Genomic DNA, 14,046 nt, shown 5'->3' with positions numbered 1-14,046 from the left:
GGTGGATAGGGAACGCCACCCAGCCCCACTCCAGTTCCGGCCCCAGCCCCAGTTCCACTCCACCCCCTGCCCAGCTCTGGCCGCAGCCACAGTTCCACTCCATCCCCTGCTCATCATCTAGCCCAGTTCTGCCCTCATTCCCTCTCTGCCCCCACGTCAACTCCGCCTCTGCCCTAATTCCTCCCCCATACCCAGTTCTGCCCCCAGTTCCTCCATTATTGGTATGGAAAGCAACAGGAAAAGTTTGGGCACCACCGCTCTGTGCGGTCCGGCAGTAGAGGGGGATGAAACACACCCTCTGACAGTAGGTTTCAGTGATATTTGATGGCAGCAGAGGAAGCTCAGGAATCTTAAGTTCCACTCCAGCCTTTGGAGGGACTGTCTCTGGTGGACACAGACTCTTCTGTCCATTCCATCCAAGACTTCTTCTGCTCCGTGCCTTGCAACATGCTTGTCTGTTTCCCACCCCTGGCTCTTTGTCCCAGTGCCATTCTCCCCACCTAGCCAGTCCCAGCCTCCACTCCTCAGGCTTCTAATCCTAATCACAGTCTCACTGCCCAACAAGTCCTTGTCTCACCCCCAGGACTCCTCCTCTCATACTTCTTGCTCAGCTATTCCCAGTTCCTCCTCACCCCCTTGCTCCTCACCCACCCAGTCCCAGTTCCCCCACTCTCAGAACCTTGTCTAATCGGTTTTTCCCCTTTTCCCCCATCCTCCACTACCCATGTTCTCCATCCTCACTGGCTCTCAATCCCAGTCTCTCTCCCTAGGTTTCTTGCAATATGTCTCCCAGTCCCAGTCTCCTTGTCCAGTCAACTCCAGTAACCCCTGCTCAATTCTTTGCCCCAATGTATTTCCTCCCTCATCCAGCTCTTGTGCCCCCTGCATTCACATCAGACCGCTTCCTGCTGCTTGCTTCCTGGGTCCAACAGCAGTGCACTGAGAATGGATGAGAGTCAGCCTCCCTGCTTTCAGTCCTGGTGCTTAGCTGTGGCAGGGCAAGTCCTGCTTAGCCTGGGCTGGAGTTATACTCAGTATGGACAGAATCTTCAGAGAATTTAGATGTGAAGTTCTAGCAAGTCACCATCAAGCATGTGTGAAATGCAATTATTCAACCTTGGCCAAGATTATTCTGATTTTCACAGGAATGGAGAAAAGAAAATCCCTGACACAGTGTTACCCTCACCCCCTGCCAAATGTCAAGACTCTGCTCCCAAGCATGGGGGTGCTATAGCTACCAAAAGAAAAGGTCACCAGAATTTTTTATCATGAGCAAAGGATCTATTTTTTCTAGCCTCATTCTGAGAAATGCCTGAACCACTTTGCTTGAAATGTTGAAAAATTTAGGCTAAGGCAGACACCTGGCTTGGAAAATGTCAGACCCAAAGGTTAAGTTTTGGCAAAGTTATATGCTACTGAACACTTGGTTGTGGGAGGTGTCAGGCAATCTTAACGGTGCTACCAACCCTACCTATAAAAAGCACAGTTACAGCGATGCAATCTCATTGTCCTCAAATTACCATTTATACTAGTGCTACCCTATCACCTTCAATTGCACAGGTGTAACTGAGCACGTAATTTGAGGAGAATAGAGCTGCTAAGTAGCACAGCAAACAGAAATTAGTTAACAATTTTCTTGATGCATAAACCAGAAGAGTGTCCAATTTACTTTTACAGTGTTATGTTCTGCAGGATTGATACACTAATGCAAAAAAAAAAAAAAAAAAAAAAAAGTCAAATCACTAGGTAGGCAGGTATGACTGAAGGAATTAGTGAAGGATGAACAAATTTCAAACATTTTGTTTTTAAAAATAAAAACCACCCTTTGTTAATTAGAGATCTCAAAAGTTTAAAAGCACTGCTGTTCAGTTAGGAAAGTTTTGTTTTCACTAGCTCGCTTTGAGTTTTAAGCCTTATCTACACTGATTTAGTTAAACTAGTGCAAACCTTTATGCAGTCATACTTATATTGACTTAAAACTGGTTATATTGGTTTAGCTTGCCCTGTAAATTTACCAAAGAGCTAAACAGCTATAAACTGGATTTAAATTAATTTAAGAGAGTGTCCACACAGGGTTTTGCGACAGTTTAACAAAGCCACTTTAAAACCACAGTTTTAAACTAGTGCAAGTGTATATGGGGCTTCTGATATGTCTGACACTTGGATTTTCCCCTGAAAACAAGTATCATAATCTTACTGATAATGTTATGTTACAGCAAACCTCGACTACCTCTGGACTAAGCACTAGCAAATTCAGTTAATTAATCTTTCTAAAATTGTTTCAGGAGGTAAACTGAAAGTGATATTGTTGCTTTGCTTCAAATCTATTTTCAAAGCTGTAGTCACAAAGAACAGACAACAGGCTTAAGTTTACTTACCTCTTTTTGGCCTCTTCATATTGCCAGCTCAGTCTTACTTTGTCCACAAGTCTTGTTTTATCATCAAAGCAAAACTTTTTTTGGAGTTGAGGACCAGGAAGAGAAGGAAAGGTGGAGAAACACAACACACATTAGTAACAAACATTTCAAAAAAAGACTAAAAATAAAATGTAGTCTCCCCACCCAAGCTTACCAAAAAACTGTCAATGTTTCAAATAAAAATGTGTCCGCAAGAGATAGTTTGGATTCTTAAGATATGAAATTGGGTTATTAATAAATTATCTAAAGGTGCAGTAAGTGTAAAGTTAGCCCTCTCAGTAAAAACAGCCTTTCTGGAAATTAAACGAGGTAGTTACACTTAATTATGCATTGTCAAGACCTTCCTAAGTCAGAGTTCAAAATGTAAAGTACAGGATATATCAAATGAGTGCAATATTTAATTGTTTATCACAGTAGTAATCTTATTTTATGGGAAAATTCAGTGCAAAGTCATTGGGGTTTTACTTCCAAAGCAAAAAGAAAGATGTTCCCTATATGTTGAAGCATTACTCAGTATTTTAGTCCCTGGAATCCATGTCTCTTTGCTTAAATTTATCTAGAAATAAACAGATTAAACAGTTTTATTCCAATGTGCTACAACTGCTTCTTGAATCAAAAGGTTTCAGCATTGTCACCATGCTGCAATTCTTACTGTAGCAAAGCTAGCTCTCTTCTGCAAACCCTCCTCAGGCAATATGCTCTATCACGTGCAGCTTTAGTTCCTCTCCCAGCCAGCCACATATAGCTTAATAGCTATAACTTCTCTAGATCCCCATACACACCAGATCACTGAGCTTCTAGTCCCTTGTCAGTTGCCTATCCTACTCTATGCACCTTCAGGCACAGGTAACACAATCCACCAATTTCCCACACTCAACCATCAGCTGATACTAATTCCCCCACTCCAGAATATTTTTCAAATTCAGGAGTGCAAGGGTTATCCTTATGCAGTTATACATTTATATTTTCTAACCAAATGTATACTATACAAACTTAGTCTTCAAAAGATACCATAGTTGGTTTGTCTTGGATGGTATTCTGTGTGCATTCTGAAGCAGAGGATATGGCTATTATCCTTTTGGTAAACTAGGAGCCTGCAGTCTGACCCACCACCAGTTTCAACAAATGACTTTCCAATTGTACCACATGACTCACTTTGGACCATGTGAGAAAAAGTTAGTGCCAGATAAATTCCTTCAAACTCTTCACAGACCACAATCACACGTCGTATTTATAAAAAATTCCCTTTCTACTCACCCATCACTCATGGGTGAAAGGGACTAGAGGGAAAACGGACCAAAGAAAAATGCATGGTATACAATGCTCAGAAAAAGCGGTTAACTTAAAGATCTTGAATTGTAACAATCTTTGTATCTGAAGTAACATTCAAATTCTTATACTATCTCACTGTGAATGGGCTCTCAACTACACTTCTAATTTCCTCAGATGCAGTTGCTTACTTTTTGCCCATGAAAACCTAATTCAAATGACCAAAGTAGCAGTGCATGGTAACCACTTTAACAGGCATGCACATCACAGTGTAATTCACATTGTGTTGTTTAAGTGTGGTGCTCTTATACTTCTCTTGAACATGTTTTTAAAAAGGACTTGAAGGAAATGACAGCGAAAGCCTGACCAACTAGATCTAGAAGGAAGTGGAGTCTTATTAAGAAAAAATATTAGAGCCCTAATTTAAATTGTAAATTTCTCTCTATCTTGGAAGAAAGGAGTGGAAATCAACTTAGATCTTGGATCTTTTAATCCAGATGAAAAGATGAAACCATTGTGGTAAAGAAACATGACAGCTCAGAGGGTAACAGGTCCTTGAAGCAAATGTCAAACTGGGCACCTACAACACTTTATTTTTTCTCCTCCAGCATGGCTGTAATACTAGTAAAAGTTTGATGCTTGGTGCAAACAGCTGGCAACAATTGCACTATAAAAAGGCAAAACCATAGACTGGGAGGCTTGTGAACACTCCTGTGGGGAACTATTATTCAAAATCTACTTTGCCATCTGCCCATTAGTCATGGCGATGGTAAGAAAGTGATCACTTCAGCCCAGACTGATGGAACTGAGGAGCAGATTCCTTTGCAAACACATTTCACAAAGGCCTTTTGCATGTTTGAGGATTAGAATCACAAAGCACATAACTAGTGAACATTATTTGCATACTATTAAACTAAAATGGATTCTTTTAAAAAAATGGAGAAAAAAAACAAACAGTATTTTCTTCCAAGCATCCATTCCACCACAGCCAAAACATCTTTGAATTAAAATGGAAAACGAACTATAAGCATGTGACTAACATAAAAGCAGCTTATTTTCCACAGCAAACATCTCACATTGGAACACATACCTCTCCAGTGATGTCAGTTTGAGAACAAGCATCACAGTGTTGTTGAGGTAAACAGGAGTCACTGAGTGAACCAGAATTGTGCTGGAGACCTCGCAGAGAGTCTGTAATACAACAGCTATTCCTGAATCCATCCGTTAGCTTCGCCAGGCTCTAAAAAAAGAACATTAAAAAAGTGATCTAATAGAATCTAATTTTGGTTGTCCATTTAAAAAAAAAAATAGGAGAATTATTCCACCCACTACTTCTTCTATTATTGGGATATAATAGGAGGTTTATTAAAAAAGCTACCTGTAAGAAAGTCAAAATTATCATTTCATTCTGTGAAATGGGAACTTTGTTTTGAAAACTCCATTTCCAAAACCCCCCAATGATTGTATATTGTATGTAAGTGTTTATTAAAACTAATATAGTTTAAATCCAAGAACAACAAATAGCTAAGAAATATCTGTCAAATTTTCCAGTTCTCAGAGGTGTGATTAGCTCTGACTTTAATACACAGCAGCTGCCATCTTCCACGACAGACAGCAGAGCCATGTCTTACCTGCCCCTGCATCAAACACATAACACTCCTCAGTGACTGATCCCTCACCCATCCTGAAAAAATATCACCCATTGCTTCAATTTTAAATCACAGTTAATTCCATCCCTGGATTCTATAATCGCAAGGTCCATGCGGCCAGAGAGGTTTTTCACTTGGATTGCAGGAAGGACAGCACTGTGAAATCTGTGGATCTGAGCAGCTGTGTCGGTAAGGGTGCAGAACAGCACAGAGGGAGAACGACAGGTAAGACACAATCATGCAAAATAGCAACTGCCAGTAGGAAGGCAAGTTTTCAATTTGTTAAAATTAAATGTTAATTAAAAGAAGAAAGCAAATATGATTTTTATATAAGCTTAATCAACATGATTTGGGGTTTTTAAAGTTCCCATTAAGCAGAGTTTCTCTTCAAGATAAATAGCCAATTTTTAATTTCATGATTTGACTATTTGATTATTCACCCGGTCCTGCAAACTTCCAAAAGATTTTTTCTTTTGGCACAATTCAAACAAAAACCATACAGTGTGGCATGCATGAGAGAGACCACTGGCATCCACCACTGTGAAAAAATTAAACATAAAATATTTAAATAAACTTCTCCCACACATTCCCAAAAAGAGATATGCCACACTAACAAATCCCATCAAAAATTAAGTTAACCTACTATGACCATACTGACCAGCATCAGGTAGAAGACTGTTACCTTACAAAGAACTAATCGGATTCTAAACTACAGAGGCTCAGTGCCAGTGAAACACAGTTTGCTGATTTTAGGTTCCTATGGGGATTGCGAATTTGCAACGACCTTTAGTTATTAGGCACACCCAATTTATTAAGAAAAAAAAGACATAATATAGCTCAGTGGTTCTCAAACCGTAGTTCACAAAGAGCTGCAGACAACATGGTACTTCTGGCATCTCCCCTTTGCTTACAATTGGACAACTACAGAAGCAAGAAAAAAGCCCTTCCTGAAAGCTAATAGAGGAGAGGGGCCTTGTGCCCTCTGATTCCCACACATGCTCTACCACACGGTGTGGTCCCACTTTCATCTATCCTGCCCGGCTCAAAGTCATTCGTCTCCACGAGGTACAGGGAAAATGGAGCTGTGCTGGGTGTAGGGCAATGGGGGTCTTCTGCCTGAAACTTCTCCCACTTCATAGTTCTATCCTGGGGACACTATACCAAATACACACACACACTATCAGATACTACTTTGGGGCAAGAGACCTGTACTTCATGTTAGATAGAAACAACTCTTCAACTTCAATATTTCCTATTCAATCCCCCAACCCAGTAAAAGAAAAAGAAAATCTCCCCAGGGCTGTCAATGGCTGTTAAAATTAAAAAAGAAACACACACACTGGCGCAGACAAAATCAACATAAATCTACACTTTGGAGGCACGGGGGAAGAGTAGCTCTCAGAAGTCTAACCACGCACACAAACTTTTATAAACATTCCCCCATCTTTTTGGAGCAATGACACCACATATATGGCATTATTTCTAACCACAGCACCCAGTTTAAATCTGTCCCCCTCTTCCTTCCTTGCCTCAGACTTCTCTCCCACATATCCTCGTCCAATTATCATATTTCTACAACAGCCACAGTTTTCTGAGCACCTACAGAAGACTGAGTCACCTCTGCTATGTTTAGGTCCACTGCCTACACCTTACAGATTTAGATTAAGAGGTAGTTATGAAGTTTTCTATTTCCTCTTTCTGGAATAATTTACGAAGTGTTTAAACATAAAACTCCCAATTCCTCCATAACCACTGCTTTTTCCAAAATGTGTTTATTGTGAGTGAGATTTTTTTCCCCTTCTCCTGCTAAGCAATGTTTTTAAAATGTAAGAGTAATATGGAAAATTTTAAACAGACTTCATTCTGGTTCTACATGACTGATATACTCATATTTTGAAATTTAAATATTTTTATTTTGTTAAATCTTAAAATTGGGTCAGGATTGTAAAGTATGCCAAAATTGAATAAAATATGTAACTACTAATTTTGAAACAAATGAATATTAAAAGACTATTGCACCATAATACGCACTGGAAGAAATATACAATTGTGACAACTTCAATTCTCATCAGTAAAACAGATCTAAAACCAACGACCAATATCATCCTAAATGTCTCATTTGTTCTGTATGACTTCTTATTCCAGGCTTGCCAGAGGACCCATTTCAGTCCATGATATTTAACTTGATCCTAGATTTGTAATTACTTAATAGTACTTTTTAGGCCACTGCTATCACTCTTAAAGTTTGTTTTAAAGGTCCAATTCTCAAGACTTCTCAGTCTTTCAGGTGGACACTGTGTTGCTGGGTTAAGACATAAGAATAAAAAAAATAGTCTAGTGGGAGAGTTAAACAAGGTCAGTAGTTGAGCTGATCCAAGATTTCTCACACACAAGTCTTTAAACTGCCAGTTACTTTCCCCAAATGTGCATTATGGAATCCAGGAAGAATTGCTTTTCTAATTATTCTCACTAGCCATGGCATGTGGAAGGCTGAAAACCATTTTAAAAGTTGGCCAACACAAAATAGCAAATATACTGAAAGTTGCCAAGGCTGAAATTTTTAATAGTGACTTCACTGTTCTGCCTACTTAGACAATGTTTTGTAGTCCATCAGCTGACCTTTGGGTAATGCTTCAGAGACTGAATAATTTTTAAACTATGGAAACATAATATAAGAAGATTACAAGATACCCAGATAATTAATCAAACAAAAGGTAACAGAACATGATGAAACTACTGCAGAGAGAGATGAAAGATGCATTTGAAAGGCTATGTTAACTTACTAGGCTCCTAAAAGTTAGCAGCCAAGATATTCCCTTGCACAGCAGAGGTGATTTAACAGAACTATCCTTGTCATCTTTCCGAGCCCACAGGCTCTCTGGGTTTTTTTAATAAGGTGTATAATGCTAACATATGGTATGTAGTTGAGACTTAAAAAAAGGAAAGGGGAGAGGTTAATGCCTAATGATAGTGAGATAGGGATGAAGAGGCTTCATACAATCATATGTGATTACATTCCAGTTATCTGGACTAGTACATCATAGTACTACTAGTCCTCCGCTGGAAGTTGAAGCCAAAAAGGTGGATCACTGAATTTTTAAAAACCATAGGACAAGCTGTAATGGTCAAGAGGGGTAAAACTGTTATTAGAGGCCTGGATAGATTCTAAATGAGGATAAATTAATAAAATAAACACTTCATAGTTTAAAGAAGATAGGAGGGAACATGGTATAGAGATATATAAAATAATAAGTGGGTTAGCACATTCCGTTTCATTATACAAACAAAAAGAGAACATAAAATGAAATTAAAGACAAGTAATGTAAAACTGATCAAAGAATATATTTTCTTATGTAACGTAATTACTCTGTGAAACTCAAGGTATCCGTGAAGTCAAGAGTTTACATGGATTAAAGTAAAGATGAGACATTTATATGAATAATAAGATTTAGTTATACTATCTAGGGTATAAATGATTCAGGGATATGAACTCTCAGGCTCAGGACATAGGCCAACCACTAATGGATAGGGATGAGTAAGAAACTTTCCAGATAAGCATGTTACTGCATAATCTGTCCACGATGTGGGTTTTGCACCTCTCCTCTACTTCTGATCAATGTCAGACAGAATATCAGACTAGATCAGACCACTATCTGATTCAGTTTAGCAATTCCTATGCACCTACAAACAAGGGAAAACAGCAGAGACCAGGGGAAGCTACATTTTTGCAGCTATTCATCCAGTAGAAAGTTTCTTACCTGCATAAGGTCCTGTCTTTCTTTCTCACCCATACAAATAGCTTTCTTTATGGTTCGGAGCTCATTCATTATGGCCTGGGCTTCATCCAGTTTATAATTTGTATGAGCATTTGACATTTTACGATCAATCCTGTTGGCAAAAATTCAGAGAAATTTAAAAGTTAACTAATTATGCAAAAGTTCCAAAAGTATTGGTTGCTAATATGCCACTTCATTTATAAGAATAAAATGGTATATTTACTTTGAATTAACAAACACCAAGTATTTATAATATTCTGAAGTTATCTGACCATAAACCAGGAAACTGAAATGGCAATGCAGTTGGCCCAACTCCGCTTCCCCAGAACTGACAAGTTTCCTGTTTTTAACCTCCGGAACCAGAGTTCACAGTTCATGCAACATAAACATACACTCTAAAGGCAGTTTTATGTAATAAAAATAAAATTAACTTACAAAGTAGAATTACAGATGGTTAAGTTGAAATAGACCCCTTAGTGTAAGCTGCTCCAATACCCTGCCAATGCAGCATTGATTCATAGATTCCAAGGCCAGAAGGGGCCATTGTGATCATCTAGTCTGACCTCCTGTATAACACGATCCATAGAACTCCCCCAAAATAATTCCTTTTGATCTAGATCATATCTTTTAAAGAAACATCCTATCTTGATTTAAAAATTGTCAGGGATAGAGAATCCGCCACAACCATTGGTAACTGGTTCCAATAGTTCATTACCCTCACTGTTAAAAATTTACACCTTATTTCCAGTACGAATTTGTCTAACTTTCTATCACTGGATCTTGTTATACCTTTGTCTGCTAGACTGAAGAGCCCATTATCAAATATCTGTTCCCCATGTTGGTAATTCTAGACTGAGATCAAGTCACCCCTTAACCTTTTCGTTAAGTAGATAGACATTATTGAGTCTACCACAATAAGCCATATTTTCTAATACTGTACTATAATCATTCTTGTGGCTCTTCTCTGAACCCTCTCCAATTAATCACCACCCTTGCTCTTTACAGCATATTTCCTAGGACTTTGTTCAGTCTTGTTTTAAAAGTTTCTAGTGATGGGACTCTCACAATTTCCCTTGGGTCAAGAAGTTCTGATTGATATCCAGCCTAAACTAGGAATAATCAATACTTATTCTTTCTGCTGAATTTCAGTGTTCACATCAAAATGGGATCTCATGGTCAGCTTGAAATCACAGGACTGTCCCACAAAATTTCCAACTCAATCCATAGCAGGACACACTCTGGATCTTATCTTTGGTCTGTGAGTTGGGGGTCTGAAGATAACATCTTTATCAAAGCCAGACCACTTCTTGCTCAAGGTTAAGGTCAGCTTCTTTCAGGGGGAAGATCTGTTAGGGCGCTGATGGACCTAGTGCAGGTCCAGATATCTCTGGTGGGTTCTGCTGCTCAACCATTAAATCATTCTGTCAACAGTTTAGCTGATTATGGTAACTTGTTATCAGTAATCATTGACAGACCAACACCTACATACTCTCTCCCATTACCTCATCCTCACAACTCACGTAGAGATACCAATTAAAAATAAGACCAGAGTCCCTACAGATCTTTCTAGAATAAACACTCCGATTGAGATTTCAAAGCTGACAGGGGGATTTAGCCAGCCACTCACTAAAGTTAATGTTAACCTCAACTTCTATGCCTACAGTAGTGTAAAAGAAAGTGTGTATAGGGGGAGAAAGCACGCATAGGGGGAGAGCTAGTAAGAATACTGTTATGGGCTATATGCCACAGCTAATAAAGGAAATCTGTCAGCAGAACTCTCATAATTCAATACAAAGATTGAGTAATACAAAGTGAGAATACTCACAAACTGTATTTACTTGACAATACTATGGATACTAAGAGCTCAAAAATATTCTTTCTGGTAAGCTGACAAGAGTATTGTCAAAGCCGCAAAAGTATTATAAATTTAAAAAAAAAAAAGAACAAGGATTTGTGGCTTAGATAGAATGAAAATTATGACAAAAATATCAAAGTGCGAACAAGTATTTATGATAGGGAACAAGCATACCACAGGAAATTATCTTTCATATTCTAGCAGAATGATACAAGATAAACAGAGAGAGAAGATTTATAGCCACCGTGAGGCTGGCAGACCAGGTGCCAGCTTATGACAAAGCCCCAGGCCTCACTGAACACTTACAAGTGCATAGTTAGGAACCAGCCTTGCTTATCTGTGTTAGCATTATCAAAATAAATAGTATATGTTAAGATTGTAAGAATGTGGTTAGTGGTTTATAAAATGTTTGTAGGATGCTGCATATATTGTTCTCACTCAGCTGTACCCCAAGTCAGAACATAACAGCAAACATCTGTATTGTATATAGCCTTATAACTAAGTAACCCATCGAACAAGAAAGAATGCAAATGCTGGTTTCTTACAAGATGTTTTAAATCCTGTTCATTAAACAAAAATGAGCCATTGTGTGAGATCAAGGATCAAAGACTTTGTAAAGTGCATACCTCCCCACCCTCCGGAAGAAGGGGCCTGTGTGGGAACTGCTGCTGTCAGCTTGGTTTGTGTGAGAAGAGGCTATAAATATGTTTACAAGAAAGAATTCTTCATCTCTGGACTGTTTGGATTCTAACTGAAAGAAAAGACTAAGGTCCCCAGAGTTACTCTGCGTAGCCCTAAAAAATTTTTGTGAACTGGCAGATTACTACATCTTTGCTACCTTTCAAAGTTATAGACTGTGACTCATCCGTACATATATTTTCATCTGCTTTAACCTCTGAACAACTCCTTTTTTCTCTCAACTAATACACCTTGGCTGCCAGCGTTGTATTTAATGTGAGATCTGGGGTGCAAATTGACCTGGGTGAGTGACTGCTTTCTTTGGACTGGGTGCAACCAGAATATTTTGTGATTTTTTTGTTGTAAGTGACCACTTATCACATAGTCCAGTTTGCCTGGCTGGCAAAATAGACTGGAGTGTCTAAGAGGCCTGGCTGTGACTCCATATAAGACTATTACAGTACTTTGGGAGTTCACATTTGTTACTACGTTGGTGAAATCGAATTATAGAACATACCGCCAGTTTGCGATGTCTGCCCTAAGGTAGGCACTCACGGTCATGAGCCACTCCAGACAGCGTGACAGCCACCACAAAAGGAGGACAACTAGGTTCCTGGAGTCGATTAACAAAGATTTACTTTTGATGTCCTATCTAGCAAGATGTCATTAAGCTACTCCAAGCTAGCAGAATCCTGACACAATCTTGAGCTACTCAGTGCTGACTAGCAGAAACTCAAACTTTATTGAAGGAGAGAGGCTGTTGAATTGCAATATGGAAGGAGGAAAATGATAATAAAAATGATAATTTGCCAAATACACTGAAAATACTAAATTATGACACTGAATACACTACTGTATAAGAATAACTATATATATAGCCTGAAGAGACACGTCTCTTGCCCCGTCATACAGCATGTGCCTACCACCACCCACTTTCCATTAACTAATCTGATGAAACTCCATTTTCAATGGAGTCTTATCGACATAAATAAAAATAAATTGAAAAAAAAAAAGGAAAGGAAACCTATTACCAGGTAAATAAGCCATCAGTGAGTTTAGCAATTATGCTAATTCTGGTGATTCTATTCAGAGTCTTGTGATATTTTGATCTACTGAAAGACCTAGCTCCTGGAGTCATGTCACTAACCTCCTGGTTGCAAAGAAAAGGTGGGAAACATGAACCCTGAAATTTCAAACACCAGAGAGGACGTAAAGGTGTTACTTTTAACAATCTCATGATTTTTTTGGGCCTGACTCGTGATTTTTGAATGATATGAGCTGGCAGCACAGGTAAGATTCTGACCAGACTAGACCAAACCACAGTAGAAAAAGTGACTTAAACTCACTAAGAATTGCATATGATACAGAAAGTATTTGGCTTTAACCCAAGGTCACGTTAATATCAAGAACTTGGATTCAATTCAAGTATTAGGCCAGAAAGCCCCCTTCTACCCTCCTGTTGCTTGACATCTACAAGAAGACATCTAGAGAAAAGAAAGATATTTAACTTCAAGTGGAATATTCTACAGGTAAGTATCTGCTAATTCATGTTCTGGGGGAGAGTTGGAGGCTGACTAGTGAGTTTTTATTTTCTCAGACAAAAGGTCACAGCCAATTATACTGTAAACAGTATGATTGACAGCCATACAGTCAATCCAAGCTGACCTAATATTCTAAGGCTGTGGGTCTCAAACTTTTTACTAAGGCGACCCACCAGGGATCTGCCAATCATCCATCACCCCCTCAATCCTGGTGTGTGTGTGTAAAAAAATAAAAATACTATTTTTTTTAAATCATGTAATTGTGCAACAGACATTTTTATTTTGTTTGCAGCTACTCAGCTCCTCTGCTTCCCCTACACTCAGTCCTACAGCTCCCTGCTCCTCCCTCCCCAGTCCATCCTCGCCCCCAAGCCAACGCTTGGCTCTCCCCAGCCCCCTTGCCCTTGGTCTCCCAGGCCTGCTCTCCCCCTTACCCCTCAGCTGGCCCCTCTTCCCCCATGGCTGGGCTGCGACCACTAACAGGCTGCTAACTGTCCATTCACTAGCTCCGGCCACTTCCTCCACGCTGCTGCTGCAACTGCCCAGACCTTGCTCCCCACATCGCTGCCTCCTGCCCCAGCCCAGCAGAAGAGAGAAGTCAGGATTAGTGCTTCGGGGCACACATGGAGGCGGGACCTGATTGGAAGGGTGACAGGTGACACACCCAGACCCTTCCTGGAAGACATCAGTTTGTTTATTACCAATTATTTGGGAAACATTGTTCAAAAGAATACACAAAGTTACTGTCAAGGTTCCTTCCCCACTCTGAACTCTAGGGTACAGATGTGGGGACCTGCATGAAAACCTCCTAAGCTTACTTTTACCAGCTTAGGTTAAAACTTCCCCAAGGTACAAACTATT

The 14,046-nt window shown here is 39.4% G+C and overlaps 1 protein-coding gene across 1 annotated transcript in view; it reads right to left on the bottom strand.

Annotated features, from left to right (window-relative positions):
- The window catches only part of WWC3 (WWC family member 3), a 171,612-nt gene that overhangs the window by 71,448 nt on the left and 86,118 nt on the right, over window positions 1-14,046 (bottom strand). The window contains exons 6-8 of the mRNA XM_073354676.1: window positions 9,094-9,223; window positions 4,777-4,926; window positions 2,379-2,452 (exon numbers count right to left, since the gene is read on the bottom strand). Of these exons, the coding sequence (XP_073210777.1) occupies window positions 2,379-2,452; window positions 4,777-4,926; window positions 9,094-9,223 (354 nt within the window). The remainder of the gene's footprint in view (window positions 1-2,378; window positions 2,453-4,776; window positions 4,927-9,093; window positions 9,224-14,046) is intronic.

Source organism: Lepidochelys kempii, chromosome 1 (assembly GCF_965140265.1).
Source record: "Lepidochelys kempii isolate rLepKem1 chromosome 1, rLepKem1.hap2, whole genome shotgun sequence".
Classification (NCBI taxonomy): domain Eukaryota; kingdom Metazoa; phylum Chordata; order Testudines; family Cheloniidae; genus Lepidochelys; species Lepidochelys kempii.
The sequence above is the reverse complement of the archived record's forward strand: the minus strand, read 5'-3'. Positions and strand labels throughout refer to the sequence as shown.